This window comes from Camelus dromedarius, chromosome 13 (assembly GCF_036321535.1).
Source record: "Camelus dromedarius isolate mCamDro1 chromosome 13, mCamDro1.pat, whole genome shotgun sequence".
Lineage (NCBI taxonomy): Eukaryota > Metazoa > Chordata > Mammalia > Artiodactyla > Camelidae > Camelus > Camelus dromedarius.
In genome coordinates this window covers 10540060-10561765 of record NC_087448.1, presented here as the reverse complement: position 1 = coordinate 10561765, position 21706 = coordinate 10540060, and the positions used below count along the sequence as shown (strand labels likewise).

The 21706-nt window shown below is 44.7% G+C and overlaps 1 protein-coding gene across 5 annotated transcripts in view; it reads left to right on the top strand.

Annotated features, from left to right (window-relative positions):
* The window catches only part of FARP1 (FERM, ARH/RhoGEF and pleckstrin domain protein 1), a 277276-nt gene that overhangs the window by 51489 nt on the left and 204081 nt on the right, over positions 1 to 21706 (top strand). For all 5 annotated transcript variants that reach the window (XM_064493014.1, XM_031466240.2, XM_064493015.1 and 2 more), the window contains exon 2: positions 4418 to 4611. In XM_064493014.1, coding sequence (XP_064349084.1) covers positions 4441 to 4611 — 171 coding nt within the window. In that variant the 5' untranslated portion in view covers positions 4418 to 4440. The remainder of the gene's footprint in view (positions 1 to 4417; positions 4612 to 21706) is intronic.

The window sequence follows — 21706 nt, the reverse complement described above, 5'->3', positions numbered from 1 at the left end:
GAAAACAGTTTGAAAAACAGCTCTTTACTTTTCAGTTTGGAATGATCATGTTAGTAATAATGTACCCTAACGAAAAAAGTATTAATCTCCTCTCCCTGGAGTATTTCTTAAGGAATTCAGGAGTCGGAGGTAAAGTCAGAATAGAGCGTGGATTGACATTTATAAACAGGAGGCTTTTAGGTTTGTTAGATCTGTTTATGTGGAGGGCTGTGTTTTATTACTGGCCTTGCCAATTTTGATATCAAGCATCAGTTATGGTTACCCATTCATGATTCGCCAGCGTTCCTCAGATAGTCCTTTGACATTCTTAGGATGCTCAACTCAAAAGTCTTGGCTGGATTTATGTTTGAGTTAAACAGTACTTTCCATGCACAGCAGCAATCTGCCTGTGAGTATAAAAACAAAAAGTGTGACATGCTTTGTTGAAATGTTAATATCCAGAAGTGGAAATAATTCAGGCATGAGGTCATTTGAAGACTAAAAAATAAAGGAAGTTAAGGTACCCAATGTCAATTAATCACTAACTCATTTAATTTTTAAATGCCAGGGTGCTAAAAATCACAGTGTTCACCTGGGGATCTTGGGCCAGAGTGGAGGGAAAAGGTTCCGTTTCGGTGACGAGGGCCTTGCTCTTGGCTTAGGTAGGACAAACAGAAAATGTGTTTGGACGGAGGGGCCCCAGAGCCTTTGAGGTGGGGCAATAAGAGAGAATAAACCCTTTCTCCCTGCTGTCAGCTCCCTGGATGGGAATCAGCACAGCAGCCCCTCCTCTCCCTGACTCAGAGCGGTAGGAGGCAGTGTGGCCAGGCCGGGCGTCAGGGGTGGCGGGATGGGCCTGTCCACTCCGATGTCTGATGGAGAGCAGGGACCAGAAGGCAGGGTTGGAGGCAGTGGGGGGGGGGGCTGCCTCCCGAGGCAGGGAGGGATGGAGGGATCAGCACCCAAGGAGGAAAGAGTGCAAAGAGGGGGCTGGCCTTGGGGAAGGCAAACTGGACTGACGTCATCCTGTTCTCTGGAAGTGGCATTTATTCTTAACGTTGAGACGATGAACAGAAGACAGGGAAGTAACTTTGCCTGGCTTGTGAAGATTATTTTCAACACAACTGATGTCATAACTAATTAGATCTGTACCACCCACATTGGGTTCATTGAATGAATAGAGGTGATGTGTTTTTCAGTTTGGTGTAAGCCACTGTGTGAGGTGCTGTGGGTGAGCAGGGTCTAGCTGTGCCTGTTAAGACCACGAGATGGATCAAGCGAAGGATAATCACACAACCAAGCAGATGGGAATTAGGTTCTTAAAAAAAAAACTTATTTGGGGCAGAAATGAGAAAGGTGCTTGTCTAGCAGACCTGTGAAATCGTAGATGGCCATTCAAAAAAGAAGGAGCAGTTCTTGAAGGGGCTGGTCCTTAACCAGCCCGGCCTTGACACAGGGCTACAACCTCAAACAATTGTACAGGAATGAATAATAATCGCTAACAGGCTTGGGTGGGAAGCTGATGGGGAAAGTGAGAGTGGGAGAAAGTGGTAAATGTTTCCTAGTGGTGGTCAGATCCTGTCCCTGTCCAGGCAAAGCTCCTGTCTTTTTAGGCAGGGTGGTTTGTATCAACCACCCAGCCTGTTGAGGTGACTCCATAGTTTCTGATCCACTCTGGACCTCAGGACCAGCCCTCCGTGTCGCGGTGAGGATGTTCGAGGTTTCACCAAGAGGGAGAGGTTTCCATGTGGAATTTGGTGGGAAACTTCTGGGAACCTGACTCGAGGAGAAGGAAGAACCTTGGGCCAGAAGAACCTTCAGAATAAGATTTACAACCTGGATGGTTTTTCCTGAAGAAAAGAGATGAGGGTGACTTACTTTCAAATGTGTAAGACGCGCCATGAAGTCCATACCTCACACCACGGTGACCCCTTGGTGCCCCTTCGGTGACTTTGTTGCTTAAGACAAAGGGTCGTTCTTTCTCTGCCTCTTCCTCATCTCCTCCACTGACTGTTGTGTGAAATTGCTGGGGCGGCCGCATCAAAGCCCCGCAGCCTGGGGGTCTTCACGGAGCTTGATTTTCTCCCAGCTCTGGAGGCTAGAAGTTTTGATACCGGTGTTGGCAGTATTGGTTTCTCCCGAGGCCTCTGTCCTTGGCTTGCAGTTGGCCGCCTCCTCCCTGTGTCCCCGCACAGCCTTCCCCTGTGCATGCTTGATGTCTGTGTGTCCAGATTGCCTCTTCGTATAAGGACTCCCGTCAGATTGGGTTGTGGCCCATTTTAATGGCTTTATTTTAACTTAATCACCTCTTTTAGGACCCTGTTTCCAAATACAGTCCCATTCTGAGCTACTTGGGGTTAGTGCTTCCACATAAGAATTTTTTTTCGGGTGGGTAGGGCACAGTTCAGTCCGGAACAACCAAAATGACTGAGCACTTTTGTTTTTTGGTTTTTTTTTTTGCTTTTTGGGTGCCATGTTCTCCCCACCCCGGGCTTTCACTTTTATAGCGAGGTGGACTCTGAACCTACAGCCCAAATCCAGTTCCACCTCCCCCACGGCCTGCTGGATGTATCCTTTTATAACCCTCAACAGTGTCCCCAGTCAGCCTCAGACCTACCCCCCCCCCACTTCCTCCCTTCTGCCTTGATTTAAAACTTTCTGGTCATTGTTATACTTTTATCTCCTTCTCAGTAGCTAACCATTTACAGCATCGGGTTAATTTTTCCATAGAAGTGGGTTTTATGGCATCGTTTTATTTCCATTGCCTCTGTTCAAGTTACCCCTTCAAGCATGAATTGTTGCAATAGCTTTGTAACTGGACTCCCCCAGCCCCCGCCATCCTGTCTCTTTCCAGCCCATTAGTATATATCATCTTCTGATTCATTCTTCTGAAGTTCTACTTTTGTTTGTGGCATTATTCTTCCTCGCTGACTCCCAACTGCCTACAGGGTGAAGACCATGTTTCTCAGCGAGGCATTTGACGTCCTTTGTAGTTTGATTCCAGCCTAGTTTCTGAACGCTTCTTTAGCTCTGCAGCATTAATTCTCACTCTTCTTCTGATATGCCACCTGATTTCTGGTGCCATCCCACTTCCCTGGAATTCCTTCCCCTTGTGTGTTTCTGCTCCTTCCAAGTATTACCTGACGTTTGAGACTAAATTGAGTTCAGTTCCTGCCTTCTCCATATGGAAGCCCTCCCCCGTCTTTTTTTTTTTTAAAAGAACAATTTTATCTCACGTTGAAACCTCAATTCTCCGTGCTCTTGGTTACATTATTAGTACAGCTGGTACTATAAACGTACTGGCTGATTGGCCCAGTTGCTACGTAGCCGTTACTGAACTCTGCTCTGTGCCAGGTGTTGTGTCTTCGTAGGTGCTAAGATCCACAGAAGATTTAAGACTGGGTTTCTGCCTTAGCATGACTGTGATGTCAAGCGGGAAGGAAACAGGCAAACGCAAGTGGGAGCGACCGCAGGGTCGAGCACAGAGGAGGCAGTGGGACCCAAGCTCCGTCCAGGTGTCAGGGAGTGACCTTTGAACTGAGGTTTAAAACCATGGCCAAAGTTTCCAGGTGGAGAAAGTGTGCAAGGCGTTCAGCCCAAGAGAGCGACACAAATGAAGGAAGACCTGGAGCAAGACAGATGCGGGGTGGGGATGGGGAGGAGAGTGACACGTGGAGTGTGTCGTGAGAGAAGAGTGAACTATTTCTCGAGGAAAGATTGTGCTTCCTCTTTAGGAAAGCAACTTTGCCAATACTGTGATACACAGAATGTTTTCCTGTATGAGAAAGGGGGAACAATGGGTGGGAGTGGCAGGAAAGAAATTAATTAGGAGGTAACTGTCATAGAAACAAGCAGAAGAAATCAAGTGAAAAGACCCCGCCTTATGTCACTTGTGTTTGTGTGTTTGGTTTCCTCAACCAGATGACAAACTTGGAGCCACAGCATATGTTTTACCTATTTGTCTTGGTGATGCCCACGTTATTTAGTATGTTACTGGGTCCATGAAAGGTAACTAAGGTATGCTAATGATACGATTTGGCGCTGTTCATTATCTTCACAGAAGACTGGAAATGTGGAAAAAGTGGTGTCCAGCTCATTGTAGACCCTGAATATGCTGAACACAACTAAATCTATAGTATGAATAATTAAGAGCTGGCTGTAAAATCAAAAAGAGTGAACTATGTAAAAATATGCAGAAGAATAAAATACGCACAAATATTTGCATGCCTCAGTGGCTGAAGGTGACATTGTCTGTGAATGAACTGGAGCTTCGCTGTGTGATTCCTGTGCATGGGATAGGGTGGGAGTGGGGATAGCCGACCCTTGTATGCTTCTGGGAAATTCCCACAGTGAAGGATGGGAGATGGCAAATGTTACTTAGGTGGTTACAGTGAGTCTTCTCTTCTGACGTCTTTTTCTTTCTCTTTGCTTCCTGCAGATATTAAATAATCTGCTTTCACCATGGGAGAAATAGAGCAGAGGCCAACTCCAGGGTCAAGACTGGGGGCCCCAGAGAATTCGGGGATCAGTACCTTGGAACATGGACAGAAGCCACCCCCCATGCCTTCAGGAAAACTCATGTCCATCAAAATCCAGATGCTGGATGACACCCAGGAGGCTTTTGAAGTTCCAGTAAGTTGGGGGTCTACCTGTGAACTCAAATGTGTGGGCATCCTTTGGCATGGTGAGGTCCATCTCGTTCCTGTGTTTTGGTGACGCGAGGTGGCGGGACGAGGGTCTGTGTATTCAGCACCTCCCTCCCCGCCTCCCCCACCGTGCTCCTCTGGTTCTGGTTCTGAGCTGTCCAATTTTTAGGTTGATGTATGAACTGCATATAGTGATATCAGTGGGCATGTCGCTAGAATTTCACTCCGCTTTCTATGTACAAGTTTGTGTGTGTATAAGCCTATGTGTGGATTACATATATATTTAGATTCGAGGGCATCATGGTCTTGGGGCTGGATCTCAGTTTAATTTGCTTACATCACACCAATCCTTCTCCACGTTGATGCGTCTGTGTACGTGCCCTGTTGCTCTAGGTTACTGGAGAGGAAAATCCCGAGAGAACCATCAAAGAGCCGTACGGATAGTCTCAGGTCAGGAGAGAGATTGACATCCCTGTTTGTGGGTGAGGACTGGGGATGGAGAAGAACCCTGATCCGAACCTACAGGTGTGGCAGCCCTAGAATTGAAGAGGCCCCATCCCAGAGGCTGGGGAAGGAGAAAAAGGGGTGTCTGGGAGCCAGGCAGAGAAGAAGGAACAGCAGCCTTGGCCTCATCCATCAGCTGGAGCCTCACACCCCCATGGTTCTGCTGTTTCCCCAGAGCCCCTGCCTCAGGGCTCCCTGCCCTCCTTTATCCTTCTTCCCAGCCTCCTCCTGAAGTCCAGCTCCTGCAGGAGGTTGAGGAACCACCACCATTGACGTGCAGATGGAGGATTTGTCCCCATGGCAGGGAGAGTCCAGGGATGTGTGTTCATCTCTAGAACTGACCACATTCTGCCTCCCAAGAGGCACTAGCCCTTCATTGATTAGCGTCCACAGAACTCACAACACACAGTTGTGTTTTCCTGTGTTCCGTCTTGGGTACTAAACACCACATCACAGATGGCTTGTGGGGGAAGAAAATAACTCTTGAATCCCAAACAACCAAATTATAAACAAACGTGGGGAACACAACCTGTTTTTAAAGTGGAGATGATCTGTCTATTGTTCCTATTGGCTTGAGCGATTGGAATTTAATAGTGTTAACGCCTGCAACCCATCATTTAATCATTTATGTGATATGATTCATGAAATCATACTCATTTCAAAGACTATTGTTCCGAGAGTGTAAATTACCATTAAGTGTCTCCAGGAAGATAAACCTCAGAATAGCTCCGTTGAAAACTGCCAGTTTATTGCACATTGCAAACAACCTTTGTATCTTTCTCATTTTCTTGTTGTGGAATTCCTGTCTCTCGGGGGCCTGGGAACTTCTTCGTATTCTGAGGAACAAAGCCGCCGCTAATCTGCTGAAATTGTAAAAATAAATTGAGGGGCGCACCTGCCAGCCTGTTGGAATTAGGCCTTCTGGAACATGCGTCCCCTCTCCTCCTCCCCCAGTTTTTTTTTCTCTTGGTTGCCAGACTGGTTTGGTGAGGTATTTAGTTTCAGCGTTCCTCTTTGGTCTGTTAAGGATTTAGCCCAGGTATCTCGCAGCACGTCCTATGTGGTTTGGACCGAGGAGGCATCCGATGCTGCTGGTGTGTGCACAGACTACAGGAAGCATTGTACTGTATTCACTTGCAGCTCTTGTTTCCTTGAATCAAAGGTCACCCCTCCACTCCTGGCTAATTTTGCCTAGGACCTGTATGGGATCTCCCTGCCTAAGAAATAGGAATAGGAGTGCATTTACATCTTTTAAAATTATTTTCCTTGATAATTTCTGATGTCTGTGCTTTGTGTTTGTAACTCCTCTGCCTGGAAGGAACCTTTCTCAGATTCCCGCTTCCCTGGCCATAAATTCCTATGCACCTTTAGAAGCCCTGTCAGTTTTACCCAGATGCTAACTCTTTGAGTCAGTGGCTGGGGCTTTTTCTTCCCTCCTTCAGCCTCCTTGCTCATAGATCTGTCTGTGTGGAGCTGGACCCTCAAGGTTCAAATCCTAGCTTCTCCTACTGACTCATTGATCTCCTGGAGCATGGTACTTAATTTCTCTGTATTTCAGTTTTCTCCTCTGTAAAAGGAGGCTAATTATAAGCCTTACCTCATTTCGTGAGAATAAATGAGTTGATAACAAATAGTGTTTGGAACAACTCTTGGCGCATCATGTGATTAGTGGTACCCAGTGTGCCTTCGCCACTTCATTGCTGGTTTCTCGAGGCTAAGGCCTTGCCTTTTCTCATTCCCAGCACCTAGCACAGCAGCTGGCTGTAGTTAGGTTCTCATTAAATGTTTGCTGACTGAATATTAGAATAAGATTATCTTACAAGTAGAATTAATGTTACTGTTTTTCACATGCCTCAGCCATGCATATTTAATTTTTCCTTTTTGAGTTTGGTCAGAATGTTCCTTCGCAACCCATGGGCCACAGATGTTTTTCATAACTGCCTATAAAAAGGCAGATATCAGCATTTTTATTGACTAAGCTGATTCTAAATTGCTACCTTGTGCTCTTTAAGAACAGAAACCGCCAGGCCGCCACGCAGCTGGAAGGCATCAGGCAGGCCATGGTGACTCAGCCCCTGTACTCAGGATTGGAGCAGAGAGACACAGGATTGCAAGAGACTCAGCTCCCCACAACAGCTTAAAACTGCTCCAAAACTTCTTGCCGTGGATTCAAGAGCAAATGTACTGACCCTAGAAGTGTCCCTCACGCCCACACATGTTCCCTCCTTGGATTGGGCATCCCATGAGGGTGACTTGTCACTGCTCATTCACATTTGTCACACAGATGAGCAGGAAAGTGGCCAGAAGTTGTTACAGCTTCCCTTGGGGAACGTTCTTCCACAAACCATTGTCTTTCCTGGGGGGATTGAAGTTTCCTGGGCCTTTTCCTAATACTTTTGTTTTAGAATAATTGATGAAGGTCAAGTCGGCATTTTAAATGCAGTTTCCGTAAACACTTCCTGGCACAGATAACCAAACCAGTCTTCATCATTTACAGCCTTGGATGCCAAGTATTATGAAAGAGTTTAATCCTTTGAAAAGTTTGGGCAGTGAGCGGCAGACTTTTCTACTTCCTGGTTAGTTCTGCCATCATCTTTGCTGTTGAATTTGGACAGTCTTTTTAGGTATTTCCTCTATAGAGTGGAAAGTTCAAAAGCAATATTTATAGTAAATTCTTCCACAGCGTTTTGTCATCTTTATGTGAAAAATGCTGTGCAAATAAACCTCACCTGTGGTTTATGATATAGAGATTATAAAATGAAATGACTCGTGTAGCTCTGAAAGGGTTAATTGACCCCCACTCCTTCCCCCCATGCCTGCCAGGACCAGCCTCCACCTCAGGTTCCTGAGAAGGTTTTATGTGTCCTGTCCTCATGACCCCACTGGTAAACAGTGTTCCTACTGACGTTTGTAAGATGAAGCAGATGGTTTCTACCCCAAGTGTTTATTCAGTTTATGTGTTTTCATTAGTAAAGCCACTCCAGGAAGAGCCGGGGAGAGCAGCGGAAGTAAAATGGAGCCGTCTTTGGCTTCTTTTAGGCAGCCCAGGTGCAAGTGCTCAGGAAGGATGCTCACAGGTGATGTGAAGACGGCTGACGTCTGTCGGGGACTGAGCAGGCGCAGAGCACGTCATGTCTCATGCGGCTGTCCCGGGAAGTAATCACCGTGCCCTTCTTGTGTTTGTGTCTTGTCATTGCTTTACTCAGAAGCTCTTACAGCTCCCAGCTGCCTGAACTTAAAGTTTGAGTTTCTTAGTTGGGGGAGGCAGGGAGAGAGCCGTGAGGGCCGACTGCAGCTGGCCGGGCTCCCTGAGCTCCTGCCCCCGTCACTCCCACCACCGTGCTGGGTGGTTCATCCTCTGCATGAGCAGCTCATGCCAGAAAATTCTCTTACTTGTTTACATGCTTATTTCTGGCCTCCTGCAGGTAGAAGGGGAGCTCAGTGGGGGCACGGCCTCTTTTGTTCTTGTTGATCATCGAATTCTACACCCGGTAGACGACATAAGCTGTGACCGACTGCCAACACTTCTGTTCAATCATTTGCTTCTCACAAATGATGAAGGTGGTTGGTGCTGTCATCTCTTTAAGGTGAGGGAACCCCTGGGGAGAGCTTCCAGTCCCTTCAGCATATTTGCCGAGCGTGAAGATAAGACTTGAACTAGAGCTCAGCTCTCATGGCCCCAACATCGTCCGCCTTCCCCTGCCCTGCACTGCCACCTCTTAGAAGATCCGTGGTCGTCCACTGTCTTGCCCCATTGGATCTTCTCAAACTTGCCTCCCAAGGCTCCCAGACAGAAGGTACCACACCCTCCCTCCAGGCTGCTGTGGTTCTTTTCCCATTCCTAAACACCACCCAGCCTCCACTTCTAACAAATTTATCAAGATCCCACCAGCCATCCAGTCCTCCCCCCATGACTCTCCCTGGGGGCCATTTCTCTCTTCTCAACAGTACTTGTTGTTGGTACCTCTAATTAGACTTTGAATCATAGGCTCTCATCTTGCCTATCTCCCTAATTATTCCCGTTAGAACCCTGCTGAGACTCAGTTTGCTTATCTGCAAAATGAGATGTTTGGTCCAGATGATATTATAAGCTTTTTCCTCCTCCCTTTCTTTTTTTGGAAATCGGGACCCTCTGTTGACATCTTGTTGATGCATTAACTTTTTGTGACTATATTTGTTAATTCCCTAGGTAGGTGGTAAATAAACTCTTTCAGAAAAGGGATTTTTAATCTTAAAAAAAATCCAAAAGCCTCTAAAGCCTGATCAGACATCGTAGTTACTGTGTAACCAGTAAGTGCTAAAAACAAATGTGATGAAGTGCTATTCATGGAGCATCAGGAAATGTTAGGATTTAATATGTATGCGTGTGCGTGTGGGTAACTTATATAAATCTCACTGAACTAATTGGGCCAGACTGAAAATCGAAGGTAGAAGATGGAAAGAAATCAAATATTTTCTAGACAACACATCATTAACGGGAAATAAACACATTTGTTGGAAACAGTCATCTAAATTTTTTAAGAAAATGCTGTAAGAGACTGCAAATGTTTCTAACTAAGGGCAGAATCACCTGTGTTACCCCTGAGACCTAATTAGGAGTCTCGCATGGTCAGTCCATCAATGACTAAACATTTATTTCACTGTCTTTTGAAATGAAACAGTCGTTGAATTTCTTTAATTTTCACTTAAACCTGGGCTTGACATCAGTCAAGGGCTTGTTCCTCCAAGTGCTTTGTTGTTCTGCAAGAGGTCTTAAACGGCTTGAGAATTTAACAACTTACAGGTTTGCACTTAGAAAAAAGGATGTAGCAGAACTTTGTCTTTTAAAGAGCTCTCCGTGTCCCGTTGGGGATGCCCAGTTTGCACCGGGAACAGCTGAGGCTGACAGCTTGGAGCTGGGCTTGGGCTCGCGCACGGCACCTGTGTCTGAAGCAAAGCACAGTCCTTTTTCTGCCTTTGTCTTATTTTGAGTGACTTGGTTTCCCTTTTTAATGTCTATTTCAGCCATCTTAAGAGAAGATGACTTTTTTGATAAGCTGCTAAATGTTTTTCTTTTCTTTTCTTCTCTTTTTCTCCCCAAAGAGGTGGGATAGACATTTAACTGAAGATCTTGGGGGAAAATACATCTTCCTTCCTTAGAAGTGTTCTTCTCACTCTCCTGGAATCACAAGTCCCTGGCAGTGGGTTTGTTCCCTCTGGTTGATGAGATTATATGATATTAGAAAGCAGGTATGAGTTCAAGGCTGCCATATTCTCTTCTTTTGCATGAACTGCACATAAGAGGAGGTGGTGATGCTGGTATTGAGTCCTAAAAAATTTTTTTTTTTAAATTTAAAACCAGAAGGGAGCCATGTGAGTTCTTAAGCAGCTGCAGTTTGAACCAGAATGAGGGGTAGGAATTTCACAAGTTCACTCAGCTTTTTGTCAATATTTCTTTCCCCTTATCAGTGTTGCTTTTGGCTCCCTGTATTAGCAAAGTTTCTGAAATCATATTTATGTCCGCTCTGCTTTGCGTGGCCCTTTCGGTGTTATTATTTAACTTGAGTGATAAATGGTCTGTCTGTATCTGGCCTCATGAGTTTAAATCTAAAGGCTATTTTAATAGATTAAAATTTTTTTTTCATAAATCATTTTGGCAAAATACTGTTAGCCGTCCTCTCTAGTTCCTTAGAAGCAGAGTTGAACTAAACGTTGGCCTGAAATGTCGGTGTGCCCCTTTCAACTTCAGTTTAGACGCTTGATCAAAGTCATTTCTGTAGCTCTGACGTGACAGATGAAATTCTCTAACAGCTGTTTGCTATTTTCTTCCAGAAAAAGTCTCTCAATAGAAACTAACAAAGAGAATAAACTGTAATTGACAATGTCCATATCTGACATTAAAAAGGGCCTGTATTCTGGGGAAACGGAGTTTGAGAAGCTGCTTTCCCCCCCCCCTCTTTTAAGTGGAGATGATAAACTTCCTTGACTAGAAGAAAGAGCAGTTATAACAAGGGGAAAATCCAGGACCCTGCGTCCGGGCTTCGTGGCATACCGCCTGGGCGGCTTTGGGCAAGTAGATAAGCACTCTCAAGCTTTCTCCTTGTTTCTAAGTCAGGAGAACACACATTTCCTGGGGTCTGAGGTGAAGCCCAGGTGAAATGCCTTCTGTGCTGACACCTTGCCGAGTCCTGCACAAAGGTTAGGTTCTCATCACAGCTCATCTTTTTCCTTCCTTTCATGCTAAGCTTTACTTTCCTTCTTGTTCACAAACAGAATGGAGACTGTGCTTTCACTGTAGAGTTGTTGGGTAGGCGAAATAGAAAAGAAGAAAGCATATGAAAACACTTTTAAATTTTAAAAAACAGCGTACTTGCATCAGGTGGAGTCATTCCTCCCCCACCTCACATTAGATGTGAGCGTTTTTTTTCCAACTTTTAAAAAAATTTTCATTGAACTGTAGTTAATTTGCAATGTTAGTTTCAGGTGTACAGCAAAGTCATTCAGTTATACATATACGTACTTTTATTTTTTTTTCTCAGATGTGAGCTTTTTTTGTGAGTCTTCCCTGAAATAGTGATGAGAATCCCAGGTGGCTTTCAGAGGTCTCTGAGAACACGGTGCCACTTGGACACATATGATGAAGTCTCAGCTTCTGAAAGGAAGTTTACTTCCTTGTTTTGATATATCTGTGGCTTCTCTGAGCTTCAGCTCCATTAGTTTTAACACTGAGGGAGTATTCTTGGAGCTTAAACGTTTTATGTGCATCTTGGCTTTGCTGAATTTTTGGTCTCCTCTGTTGACTTAGCATTTTTCTAGTGCCAGGATTTTCCTTGAGAACCTCGCATCCCTCTGGCACAGACTGGATGTAGGATTTTAAGGTGGACGGAGGGTTTCAGGAGCCCCTAAGGGGTGTCTTCAAAGCATAGACTCTGTGGGCTCGTTTAAAGGGAAAGCTTAGCTGGCCAGGTATCCCTGGACTTGAATGTTAATATAAAACGTATTAATATACAAATTAACATAGTGCTTTTTAAATTAACTCCTATTTTACTTTTTATGATTCACTTATTTGCTGTCTTTCATCAGTTGGAACATTTGAATTGGGTCTAACGGTTTTAACTCCTAAGAAAGATAATTGGAATGATTACTCAATTTGGGATCTTTTGCAGATAAAATGATCATGTGAAAGCAATTCAAGATGAATACTTTATAACTGAGTGAGAGCTTTATACGTTTCTCTTTCCTCATTTCTATAAACAGGAAGCCAGACTTGATACCCACAATGGAATTTTGGGGCTTTGGTGTTATTTTATGGAATGTGATCTTGGAAACACGATAGGAGTCCCACCAGTATTTGTGGACACACACAGCAAGGTGCTGCTGATAAGAAAATGAATAAAAACAATGGCTAGCTACCCTTTTAAAAGTCCCTTGCCTTGTGCCAGACATTGTGCTAAGTCTGTATTCACATTATCTCATTTACGGCTGATCAGTGAATCTATGAGGTAGGCGTGAATGACCCTGGTGAGGCATAGAGGGCATAGAGGCTTGGTCTAGGTCATAGAGCTGGGGACAAGGGGTCAGGGTCCCAGCCCAGCACCTCCTATACTTAATTCTGCTTTCCTCCCACCATTGGATGGTCCAGGACCATAGGGAGCCCTTGTGACAACCCAGTTAGTTGTGCTGGTCCTGGAGGCAGGTGCCAGTGATTGGTGTTTTTAAGTGAGTGGGATGGGTTTGCAGGGCTGAGCCTGCAGGAGGAAAGCCCAGTGATTAGAGGGCCTCCCAGTGTCATATACACACAGTGGTGACTGATAAGGGGTCCAGATGGAATCCCAGGGAGCTCAGAGACACAGGAGACTTCGAGGAGGTAGACTTGATAGGACTTGGCAGTGCAAGGGAGGGGAGCACCCAGAGAGGGGGGAGCATGGACAGTCCTTAGATCTACAGCCTGGGTGGCTCCTTGCTGCCATGGAGGAGTAGGACATCAACTGGCACAGGCCTTTCTGTGACACCTGTTGTACTGGGAATCACATCTTCCTTTAGCTGATGTGAAAGGTGCCTTGCTAATGTTGCTAATAAAAGGCACTGCCTCATTTTTAATCACGAAGAATCCGACTCTGGAAATGAGCCTCAGATTCATTGCGATGTTGTAGCTTGTATAAATGGGAAGTATCACATGGAGGGTGATTGCTTGCTTTCCATTTATATTAGGAAAATTATGTTTGCTGACTGTATTTCAATTTCCTTGTTATCCAGGCGCTCCTCTGTTCAACTTGCCACACCTACGCTGACCCCAGTGCCTCCAAACAGCTGTTCAAAATCCTTAGATGGGAATGGGGGGATTACTTTCATCAGCTTGTCCATTAATTTTGATGCCGTTTCCTTACAAGGTGAACTAGAAAGTGATTATGGAATCTGTAAGGCAATGATGAAATCTTCCATGGTGGTTGGTCAGAATGTGTTTCCGTCGGCAAACAGAATCAAGGGCTCAGTTACCTTTGATCTAGATAGAAGGCTGAATGTCTGACACATTAAAAAGCAAGACCAAAGAGCATATATTAATAAGGTATCAGAACAATACCCTTTTCCTGGTGGCAGTCTGTGTTAGTGTGTCTTAGGGCTGTCACAACACAGTCCCACAAACTGAGGGGCTTCAATGACAGAAACTCATTCTCTTTCCCATCTGGAGGCTGAAGTCTGAAATCAAGGTATAGGCAGGGTTGGTTCCTTCTGAGGGAGAATCTGTTCCAAAGCTCTCTCCTAGCTGCTGGGGGTTTGCTGGCCACCTGTGGTGTCCTTGGCTTATGGATGCAGTGCCCTGATCTCTGCCTCCATCTTTACATGGCCTTCGCCTGGTGTACGTCTGTTTCCAAATTTCCCCTTTTTATAAGGATACCAGTGATACAGGATTAGGGCCCACCATCATGACCTCACTTAAACTTGATTACCTCTAGAAAGACCCTATTTCTGAATAAGGTCACATTCTGAAGTACTAGGGGTTGGCACTTCAGCGTATGAATTTGGGGGGGACTCAGTTCAACTCAGGGCAGACAAATATTTAACAGCGGGGAAATGTAGGGGAGAACAGAACATACATTTCACCCTGAGCCTTGAGATGGCTTTCCCTTGATACAGACCTTTTAGAAATAAAACACTTTAGTCTTCATTCTCCCTAAATATTTTGTAGAAAGATTTCCTTTTTAATACACTTTTTTAAAAACACTGGTAAAACTCATCGTGTGTAAGCCTGTCTGATGTGTAACTTAAAGCTTTCCTTAATTCCTGATTCAGAGTATGTGTTTCTTAACTTGAAACAGCAGAAACAAGAGATAAAGGCACGTGTGACTGATCTTCCCAGGGTCCAGGGGATGCTTCGGATGTGATAGATGTCCAGTGATAACTGTTGGGTACCATTTTTATGGAAGCCCAGCCCCGGTGTCTGATACTTTTCCTTGGCTGGCATTCAGTTGCTTTTCCGAATCCTCACTGATCTGCTTCCCCTTCTTGTCCCCTTCAGCCTCGTGGCGACCTCCACTCCCTCCACCTTCTTCTCCCAGGCACTCATACTCTCCCTTGCTTTGCTGGGATTCTGGCAGCAGCCACCATCCCTTTCTTCTCTGCTGCTACATGAGGCTGTCAGGAAAAATATGCTACAACAGAGGTTGTTGCCACTGTAAATTTACAAACTCAGATCTTACCTGGTCCTCGGAGCATCCCGGCTACTAAAACAGAGCGCCCTGCTCACTGCCTTCCTGGGTCCCATAGTCGCTGTTCCAGACCTTCCCAGTCCCTTCAGGTCCACTCTCATACTCATGTGACCCCACAAGCTGGTGGCATGCTTAATCTCTAAGGGGCAGGAAGAGGGACTGGGTCTCAAGCCAGTAATACTGCGGCTACACAGGAGGGGCTGGCCATTGCCAATGGCGATGGCCATTGCCAGGGCCGGGAGGGAACCCGAGGAGGGGTGGGTGATGACCGGCCCGCCCACCTGTCTACCTGATCACCGGTCCCTGATCAGTGTCTCCTGTCGCTGAACCAGAGGCCCACAAACAAGGAAGCCAAGGCGAGGAGTCTGTAGAGGCCAGTCAGCGGGGGCAGTGATTGAACAGCCAGGACATCCTTTCTCTTGGGAGATGCCCAAGACCTCCGCCTCGCAGAGAAAATCAAGGCCACCAGGTGTGGGTTCCCAGGTTCCTATCTCCTGAAACGTAGGCTTGTCCCACTTCCTCTGCCTTCGCCTGCGTCCCGCAGCCCCGCCTCTGACCCCGCCCACTGGGAATCCGTCTCCCGCAGGACGTGCTTCCCGGAGCAGGCGCCGACAAAATGCCTCTCGTTCCCGTGTAAACCCTGTGATTCATGGGCATGCTTGTATTTAATTCATAGACAATTTAATACTAGAATCCAAATGATTTTTTAAAAGATACGGCTGTGCGTAGTTACAGTATAAACGGAATCTCTGATTTTGAAATAAAACCGAGAGATTATTGTTCGCCATCTTACCATGCTTCGGCCTGATTTATTTTTGTAAGTATCCAGATGACATATCAGAGCGGTTAAATGGAACGTGTTTCGTAATCACCAAGAATTACTCTTTCCCTTTATTAACAGAGTTTCAGGTGTGTTGAACAGCTCGTGTATCCAGGGAGGTTTCCCGGGGATGGTCAGAGGTCCTGTTTGCTGACCTCAGGAGGAGGTGCCGGGACTCCCCCTCTCCGAGCTTTCCTGGTTTAAGCTCTCACCCGTTATTCACATCACAGAAGAAAACCTTCATTCCAAGCCAAGTCTTGGTGTCAGCCACCTGTGAACTTTCTAAACCTCTGACAAAAGTTAGTCTGTCTCCCCCGCGACTGGCTTCCTTTCCGTTCCAAAGGCAGTTTCTCTAAGGTGGGCTTTCTCTGTTAGTGCCCACTGCTGCCTTCTCTTTTGAAGCCCCTGACAGGTACATGGCAGTCTTAGAAAATAAAGTTCTAATTTTCTCCAGAAAACTCGTTCAGCCGAAACCAAGCTACTGCCAGCAGCCCTCGGGCACCCTGCCAACCCGGGGCTGTTTAAAGAGAGATTTATGTGGGTATGAGCCACATTGCTTAGCTTCCAAACTTATTTTTGCCCTCTGTCTGGCTCCAAAAATGCTTGACCAAGGGGCCTGGGGAGTTGATTTTGTTTTTGGTCATTGTTTCATGGTACACAAGGTACTAGATGAAAGCAAGTTCTTTTTTCTCTGTACCCTGTGCCCATGTGAACCTTAGGGCTGTCGGTGAGGTTTCTAAGCCGTACTGGCAACACTTTCTGCGTGGCACTGAGGTGATGCTTTCCTTGTAGTCCACGTTCCTGGGCTGGTCCATCCCTGAGTGCCTCAGCTGGACACTTGTTGAAATAGAACGTTATCAGTCTGCAAGGGCTGCTGCGACACAGCACAGGCAGGTTGGCTCTCACAGCAGAAATGGTCTCACAGCTCTGGAGGCTGGAAGTCTGAGATCTCCGTGTGGGCAGGGTTGGTTCCTCCTGAGGTGGAGAGGGAGGTTCTTTTCCATGCCTTGGCACCAGCTTCTGGTGGGTTGCTGGCCATCCTGGGGGCTCTTTGGCTTGTAGGTATATCTCTGACAATCTCTGCCTTCATTGTCACCTGGCATTCCCTCTTTGTGTCTGTCCCAGTTTCTCCCTTTTATAAGGCTACAGTCATACTGGTTTAGGGCCTACCCTAATGACCCCATCCTAACGTGATCAGTTGCAAAGACCCAGTTTCCAAATAAGGTCACTGGGGTTAGGACTTCAGCATATGAATTTTGGGGAGATACAGTTCACCCCATACATACAGCAAGTTTCATCGATTGGCATCTTTATGAAACATTTGAGAAGTGGTTGGGCCATTTGCTATTGTGACTTGTAAACATGCAACTTATGTAGCCAGTTTTCTACTCTGGTTCCTTTGGATCACAGTGTAGAATGAGACATTTTCCCAGGAGGTACAGGAGAATTTTCTCACATAAAACTCTTCAATCACACGTAGGCTTGATTAAAATGAGAACTGTAGTATGAGCAGTCATATTAGATGAGAAATCTTGGCTCTTTCAATCAAGTGAACTGTAGGAGTGGGTTGGTTTTGAGTAATTTCCCTTCCTCCCCCAGCATTTTTCAGTGCATCAGTAATGGGAGAGTGCCAGCTTGAAAATCACCGTGCAGGACCTCATCCTGTTGCCCTTCCACCATCATTCACTCTGATTCTGGCAAATATCCATTCTTTTGATGTATTAGTCCAGGTTGAAAAAATAAGCCTTCACTGTTGTTCCAGCATCCTCTCCGTCTTCCAATAGTTACGGCTAAGAACATTACTAATCATTAGAGAAATGCAAATCAAAACCACAATGAGAGATTACCTCACACCCATTAGAATGGTTGTTGTCAAAAAAAAAAAAAAAAAAAAAGGCAACCCAAAAAGCAGAATACAGCAACTGTTGGCGAGGATGTGGGGAAATTGAAACCCTTCTGCCGCGTTGGTAGGAATGTAGATGGCAGCCGCTGTCGAAAATATTGTGGCAGTTCTCCAAAAAAATTAAACATAGAATTACCATATGATCCAGTAATCCCCCTTCAGGGTATATACCTGAAATGATTGAAAGCAGGGTCTTGAAGAGACGTTTGTACACCTATACAGCACCATTCACAGTAGCCAGGGGTAGAAGCCACCCAAATGTGTGTTGATGGATGGGTGAATGGATAGTATGTGGTATATATCTACTATGGAATATTATTCAGTCTTAAAAGGAAGGAAATCCTGACACATGCTACAGCAGGGATGACTTGAGGATATTATGTTAAGGAAAATAAGCCAGTCACAAAAAGACAAATACCATATGAATCTACTCACATGAGTTACCAGGAGTAATCAGATTCGTAGAGACAGAAAGTAGAATGGTGATTACCAGGCATGGAAATGTAGAGTTGTTGTTTAATGACAATATAGTTAGTTTTGCAAGGTGAAAAAGTTTTGGAGATCTGTGTGACTCTATACTTAATACTCCTGAACCATAGGCTTAAAAATGGATAAGATAGGAAATTTAATTTTATGTAAGTTGTTTTGAACCCTATTTAAAAAAAAACGGAAATGAGGTAAAATAGCTACAGCTGATTTTCGCTCTTGACAAAAGTAGTCGAGACATTCATTTCCATGCACTGTTCCTTCAGCTGAATCCTGACGCTGTCCCAGGCAAGGGATATGGGAATGGAGTCAACTGTGGGTAAAAAGACTTGAAGGAAAGAAAAAAAATTATTCAAATAAACTAAAATACTAGCTCATAAGCATTGTGACCTTATCTCTAGTGATGACTGGTGAGGAGGCTTTGAAAACATCCAGGGCAATGTTGAAGTCTCACTCGTGTCCACGGCGTCGCATGGTGCTCATGTTTGTGTTTCTCTTGTGTTTATATATCAGTTATCATTTTATGGCTGATGCCTGCCAGAGAGATGGTAAATTTTGTTGGAGCTGGGACTGGGGTCTTTGTGACTTCCACAGCAGCTGGTGAGTTTCCTGCACAAACCAGGGGTAAACAGTAGACCTTTTCTGTTTGTTGATCCTCTTGTGATACCTTCAGCAAATCATTTCAGCCTAACAGTCAGTTCACGTTCAGTTGCATTATTTGCTGGATCTTAGGCAGTCTAATGACTGAGAACACTTTGCAGTGACAGAATTTCAAAATGACACTCAAGTTTCCAAAGGTGTTATGCGTTCTTTATTTTCTAGCTCTTTCTATGTGAGTTGACTAGTTGAATAAGTCTCATAACCTCAGAAACTGTTAATATTGTATAAAACATATATTCAAGGAAGCAAGCCAAGTATTATCTTCCTGCTGCGCTTGGCTCGCAGATCTGCAATTAAATATTGTTTTTGAGTAACGTATGACATTCTAAGCAGAGAGCTGCCAAGGCATCCCATTTGGACCTTGTTCTAATTAATTCCCTTGCAAGTGATACATTTTCTATGCTTTGCCCTTCTGCCCACATTTTCTCCTCCTTTGCAAAACTTTATTTGACAGTGAAGATGAAACAAGTCAAGATGGTATTTATTCTGCTTTTGTGTTGTAGCATTTGGAAATTTGTAGGCAAGACATTTTTATAAGAAATTGGAAAATGTTGTCCCTGAAGTAGGGCATTTGGGTCAATTTTCCCATTATGAAATCCTTTCTACTTATATTTTATTCACAGCTTGATGCCTGTGAATGACCTTGTGAAATATCATTAACTTACGGCAGCAACAGGACATGGAGCATAATCTCAGAGAAGTGTTTTTCTTAGAGGATACGATGACAGCACAGCATATGATGAAAACCAGGAGATGCTGGCAGCGCTGTGGAAAGCCATGGGGCGTGCATTGTCTCACCTGGGTTACTAGACCTCATTTATCTCTACTGTATTGCCCATTACAGGTTAGAGAAGTGGAAAAAGAAAAAGTAGACTGAATATATCCTTTTCGTATATGCGTGATTTAGGAATTATTCAGAAAACATTTAAAAGCCAGGTTATGATGGTCTAATGACGTTTCCTAGCAGGTTGTGTGGCGATCACTGGTCATACCTAAGAGCACAGGCTTGGGTTCTTCGTGACCTCCACAGGTCATGTGGCCAGTAAGTCCTTGCCTCTTAATTGCCTTAGAGAACTGGGTATCCCTCCCTCTCCTTCCAAAAAGAAAGTTGGGCATCATTGAAAGATTTTTCATTTTCCATGAAGCTGTCCTAATAGCTCATTTTAATAATTGCTTCTTAACATGATGGCTTTAAACATTAGATTTGGACATCTTTGAACAGATTTAAGAGACTAGAACCAGAGAAACATTTGGTCTTCAAAAGAAATGAACCCTAAAACCCTTCTTCAAGTCCCTCAATAGACTTACCCATAAAGCAATCTGTGTCCATTGTAGAAAAATGGGAAGATGCATGAATACTAAAAAAAAAAAAAAAAATCATCCAACCAGAAAACAATATTGATATTTTATAGTATTTCTATACAATTGTTTTATATATTTTATTAATTAAAAGTCTTGGGTTGGAAGCAACAGAAAATGATTCTGGCTAATGCAGGGGGCCTTTTCAGGTCATTGGGGCAGCTCCCCGTGGCCAGATAGTGTGGACATGAATTATTGTGAGCCAAGCAACCACCCCATTTGTCTTTGGGAATATCTTCTTACAAAGCCGGGACTTACTGTATGTATTGGGTGTTTCCCATTCTGTCTGCTTTGGGAAACAGTGTTACTGATGGGTGGAGGGATTCTCAGAGAGGAAGAATCTAAGGTATAGGAGGTGCACACAGAAATTAGCTTGTCAGCAGCCGTGTGATTAGCAGGCAGTGGCTTAACACTTGACTGAGCTTGGGGAGCAAGGTGAACCCCCATTAATTCCTGGGCCAAGCTGATTTTTGGCCAGAAGACTTAAGATCTGGACAGATGACAGCAGAAAAATAAAACCCTGGACAAGCTTATTGGCAGTCGGGAGATGAGAACAGAAGCAATAAGGCAGTTTATAGGGCAACACATATGTTTTCCCACTTAGACACTATTTTGTAACCCATTTCTATTGCAGACTTAGGATTCATAAGGGGACTTGGAGTATTTTTTCCTTTTCTTGTAGAAATAAGATACCCTCTTCAACATATGCCCTTAGACTCATTTTTTTTTTTTTGCATAACAAATGAATCTGTGAATCTTTAGGGCCCCCTTATATTTCCTTCTCGTAGTCTGGCTTTCCCAGTTAAGTCTTTGTTGCAAACCACAGTTTGGTGAGCAGTAACGTCAGGTTGTCTTTACTGTTATTTTGGGCAACTGCTAGAGTTTGTAGGAAAATAATGTTTATCAGAAAGAGTTTTCAAATTTCCACTGCTGTGAGGATAGAGATCATAAATTGGTACTAACGTGCCTAATTAATAAGGCATGTAGAGATCACATACTTACTAATTACATTCCTTCTGAGAATGCAGTGCTTTGAAACTGGATGTTTGGAGTGAAGTTTTTGATCCCAGAAAACGTTCATGATAATTTCCCCGTCTACAGAAGGTCACGAGAGGACCTCATGAAGGCCTTCCGTGGTGTGTGGTGTTATTTAGGAACTCAGATATTTGACGGCCCCTGTTGGCAGGTGTGTGTGTCCTCCTAGGCCTAATGCCTGCGGGCTTTGTGGTTCTAAATGAGCGGCGTTGCCTTGGGTTTAACTCTCTGGCCCACTGGTTAGGTTTTTCTCAGCAAAGTAGAGATGGTAGAGGGCATCTCACTGAGCCCATCTCACGTTTTTCGGTTAATAGAGTTCTTTGTTGAAATAAAGGAGTGGTTTAGCTTTAAGAGAGGGCAGTGTTAATAAATAACATCTTCCTCTCCGAGTTCAGAACCAACTGAGAAAAAGTGATCTACCACTGATCACAGCATCAATCTGATGCTGGCGGACAGACTTAGTGCTGGCCAGCCAGGCTGATAACTGTCCTGAATTGGACTCAGCGCCCAGTCACTGGCACACAGACAGGGGAACTGCAGCTCCCACAGTGAGTACTGTCTAGAATGCATGCTCTCTGATCGTGGGCAGAACTGACCAGAGAGCTGAAAGTATTGAGCCCAGAAGGCC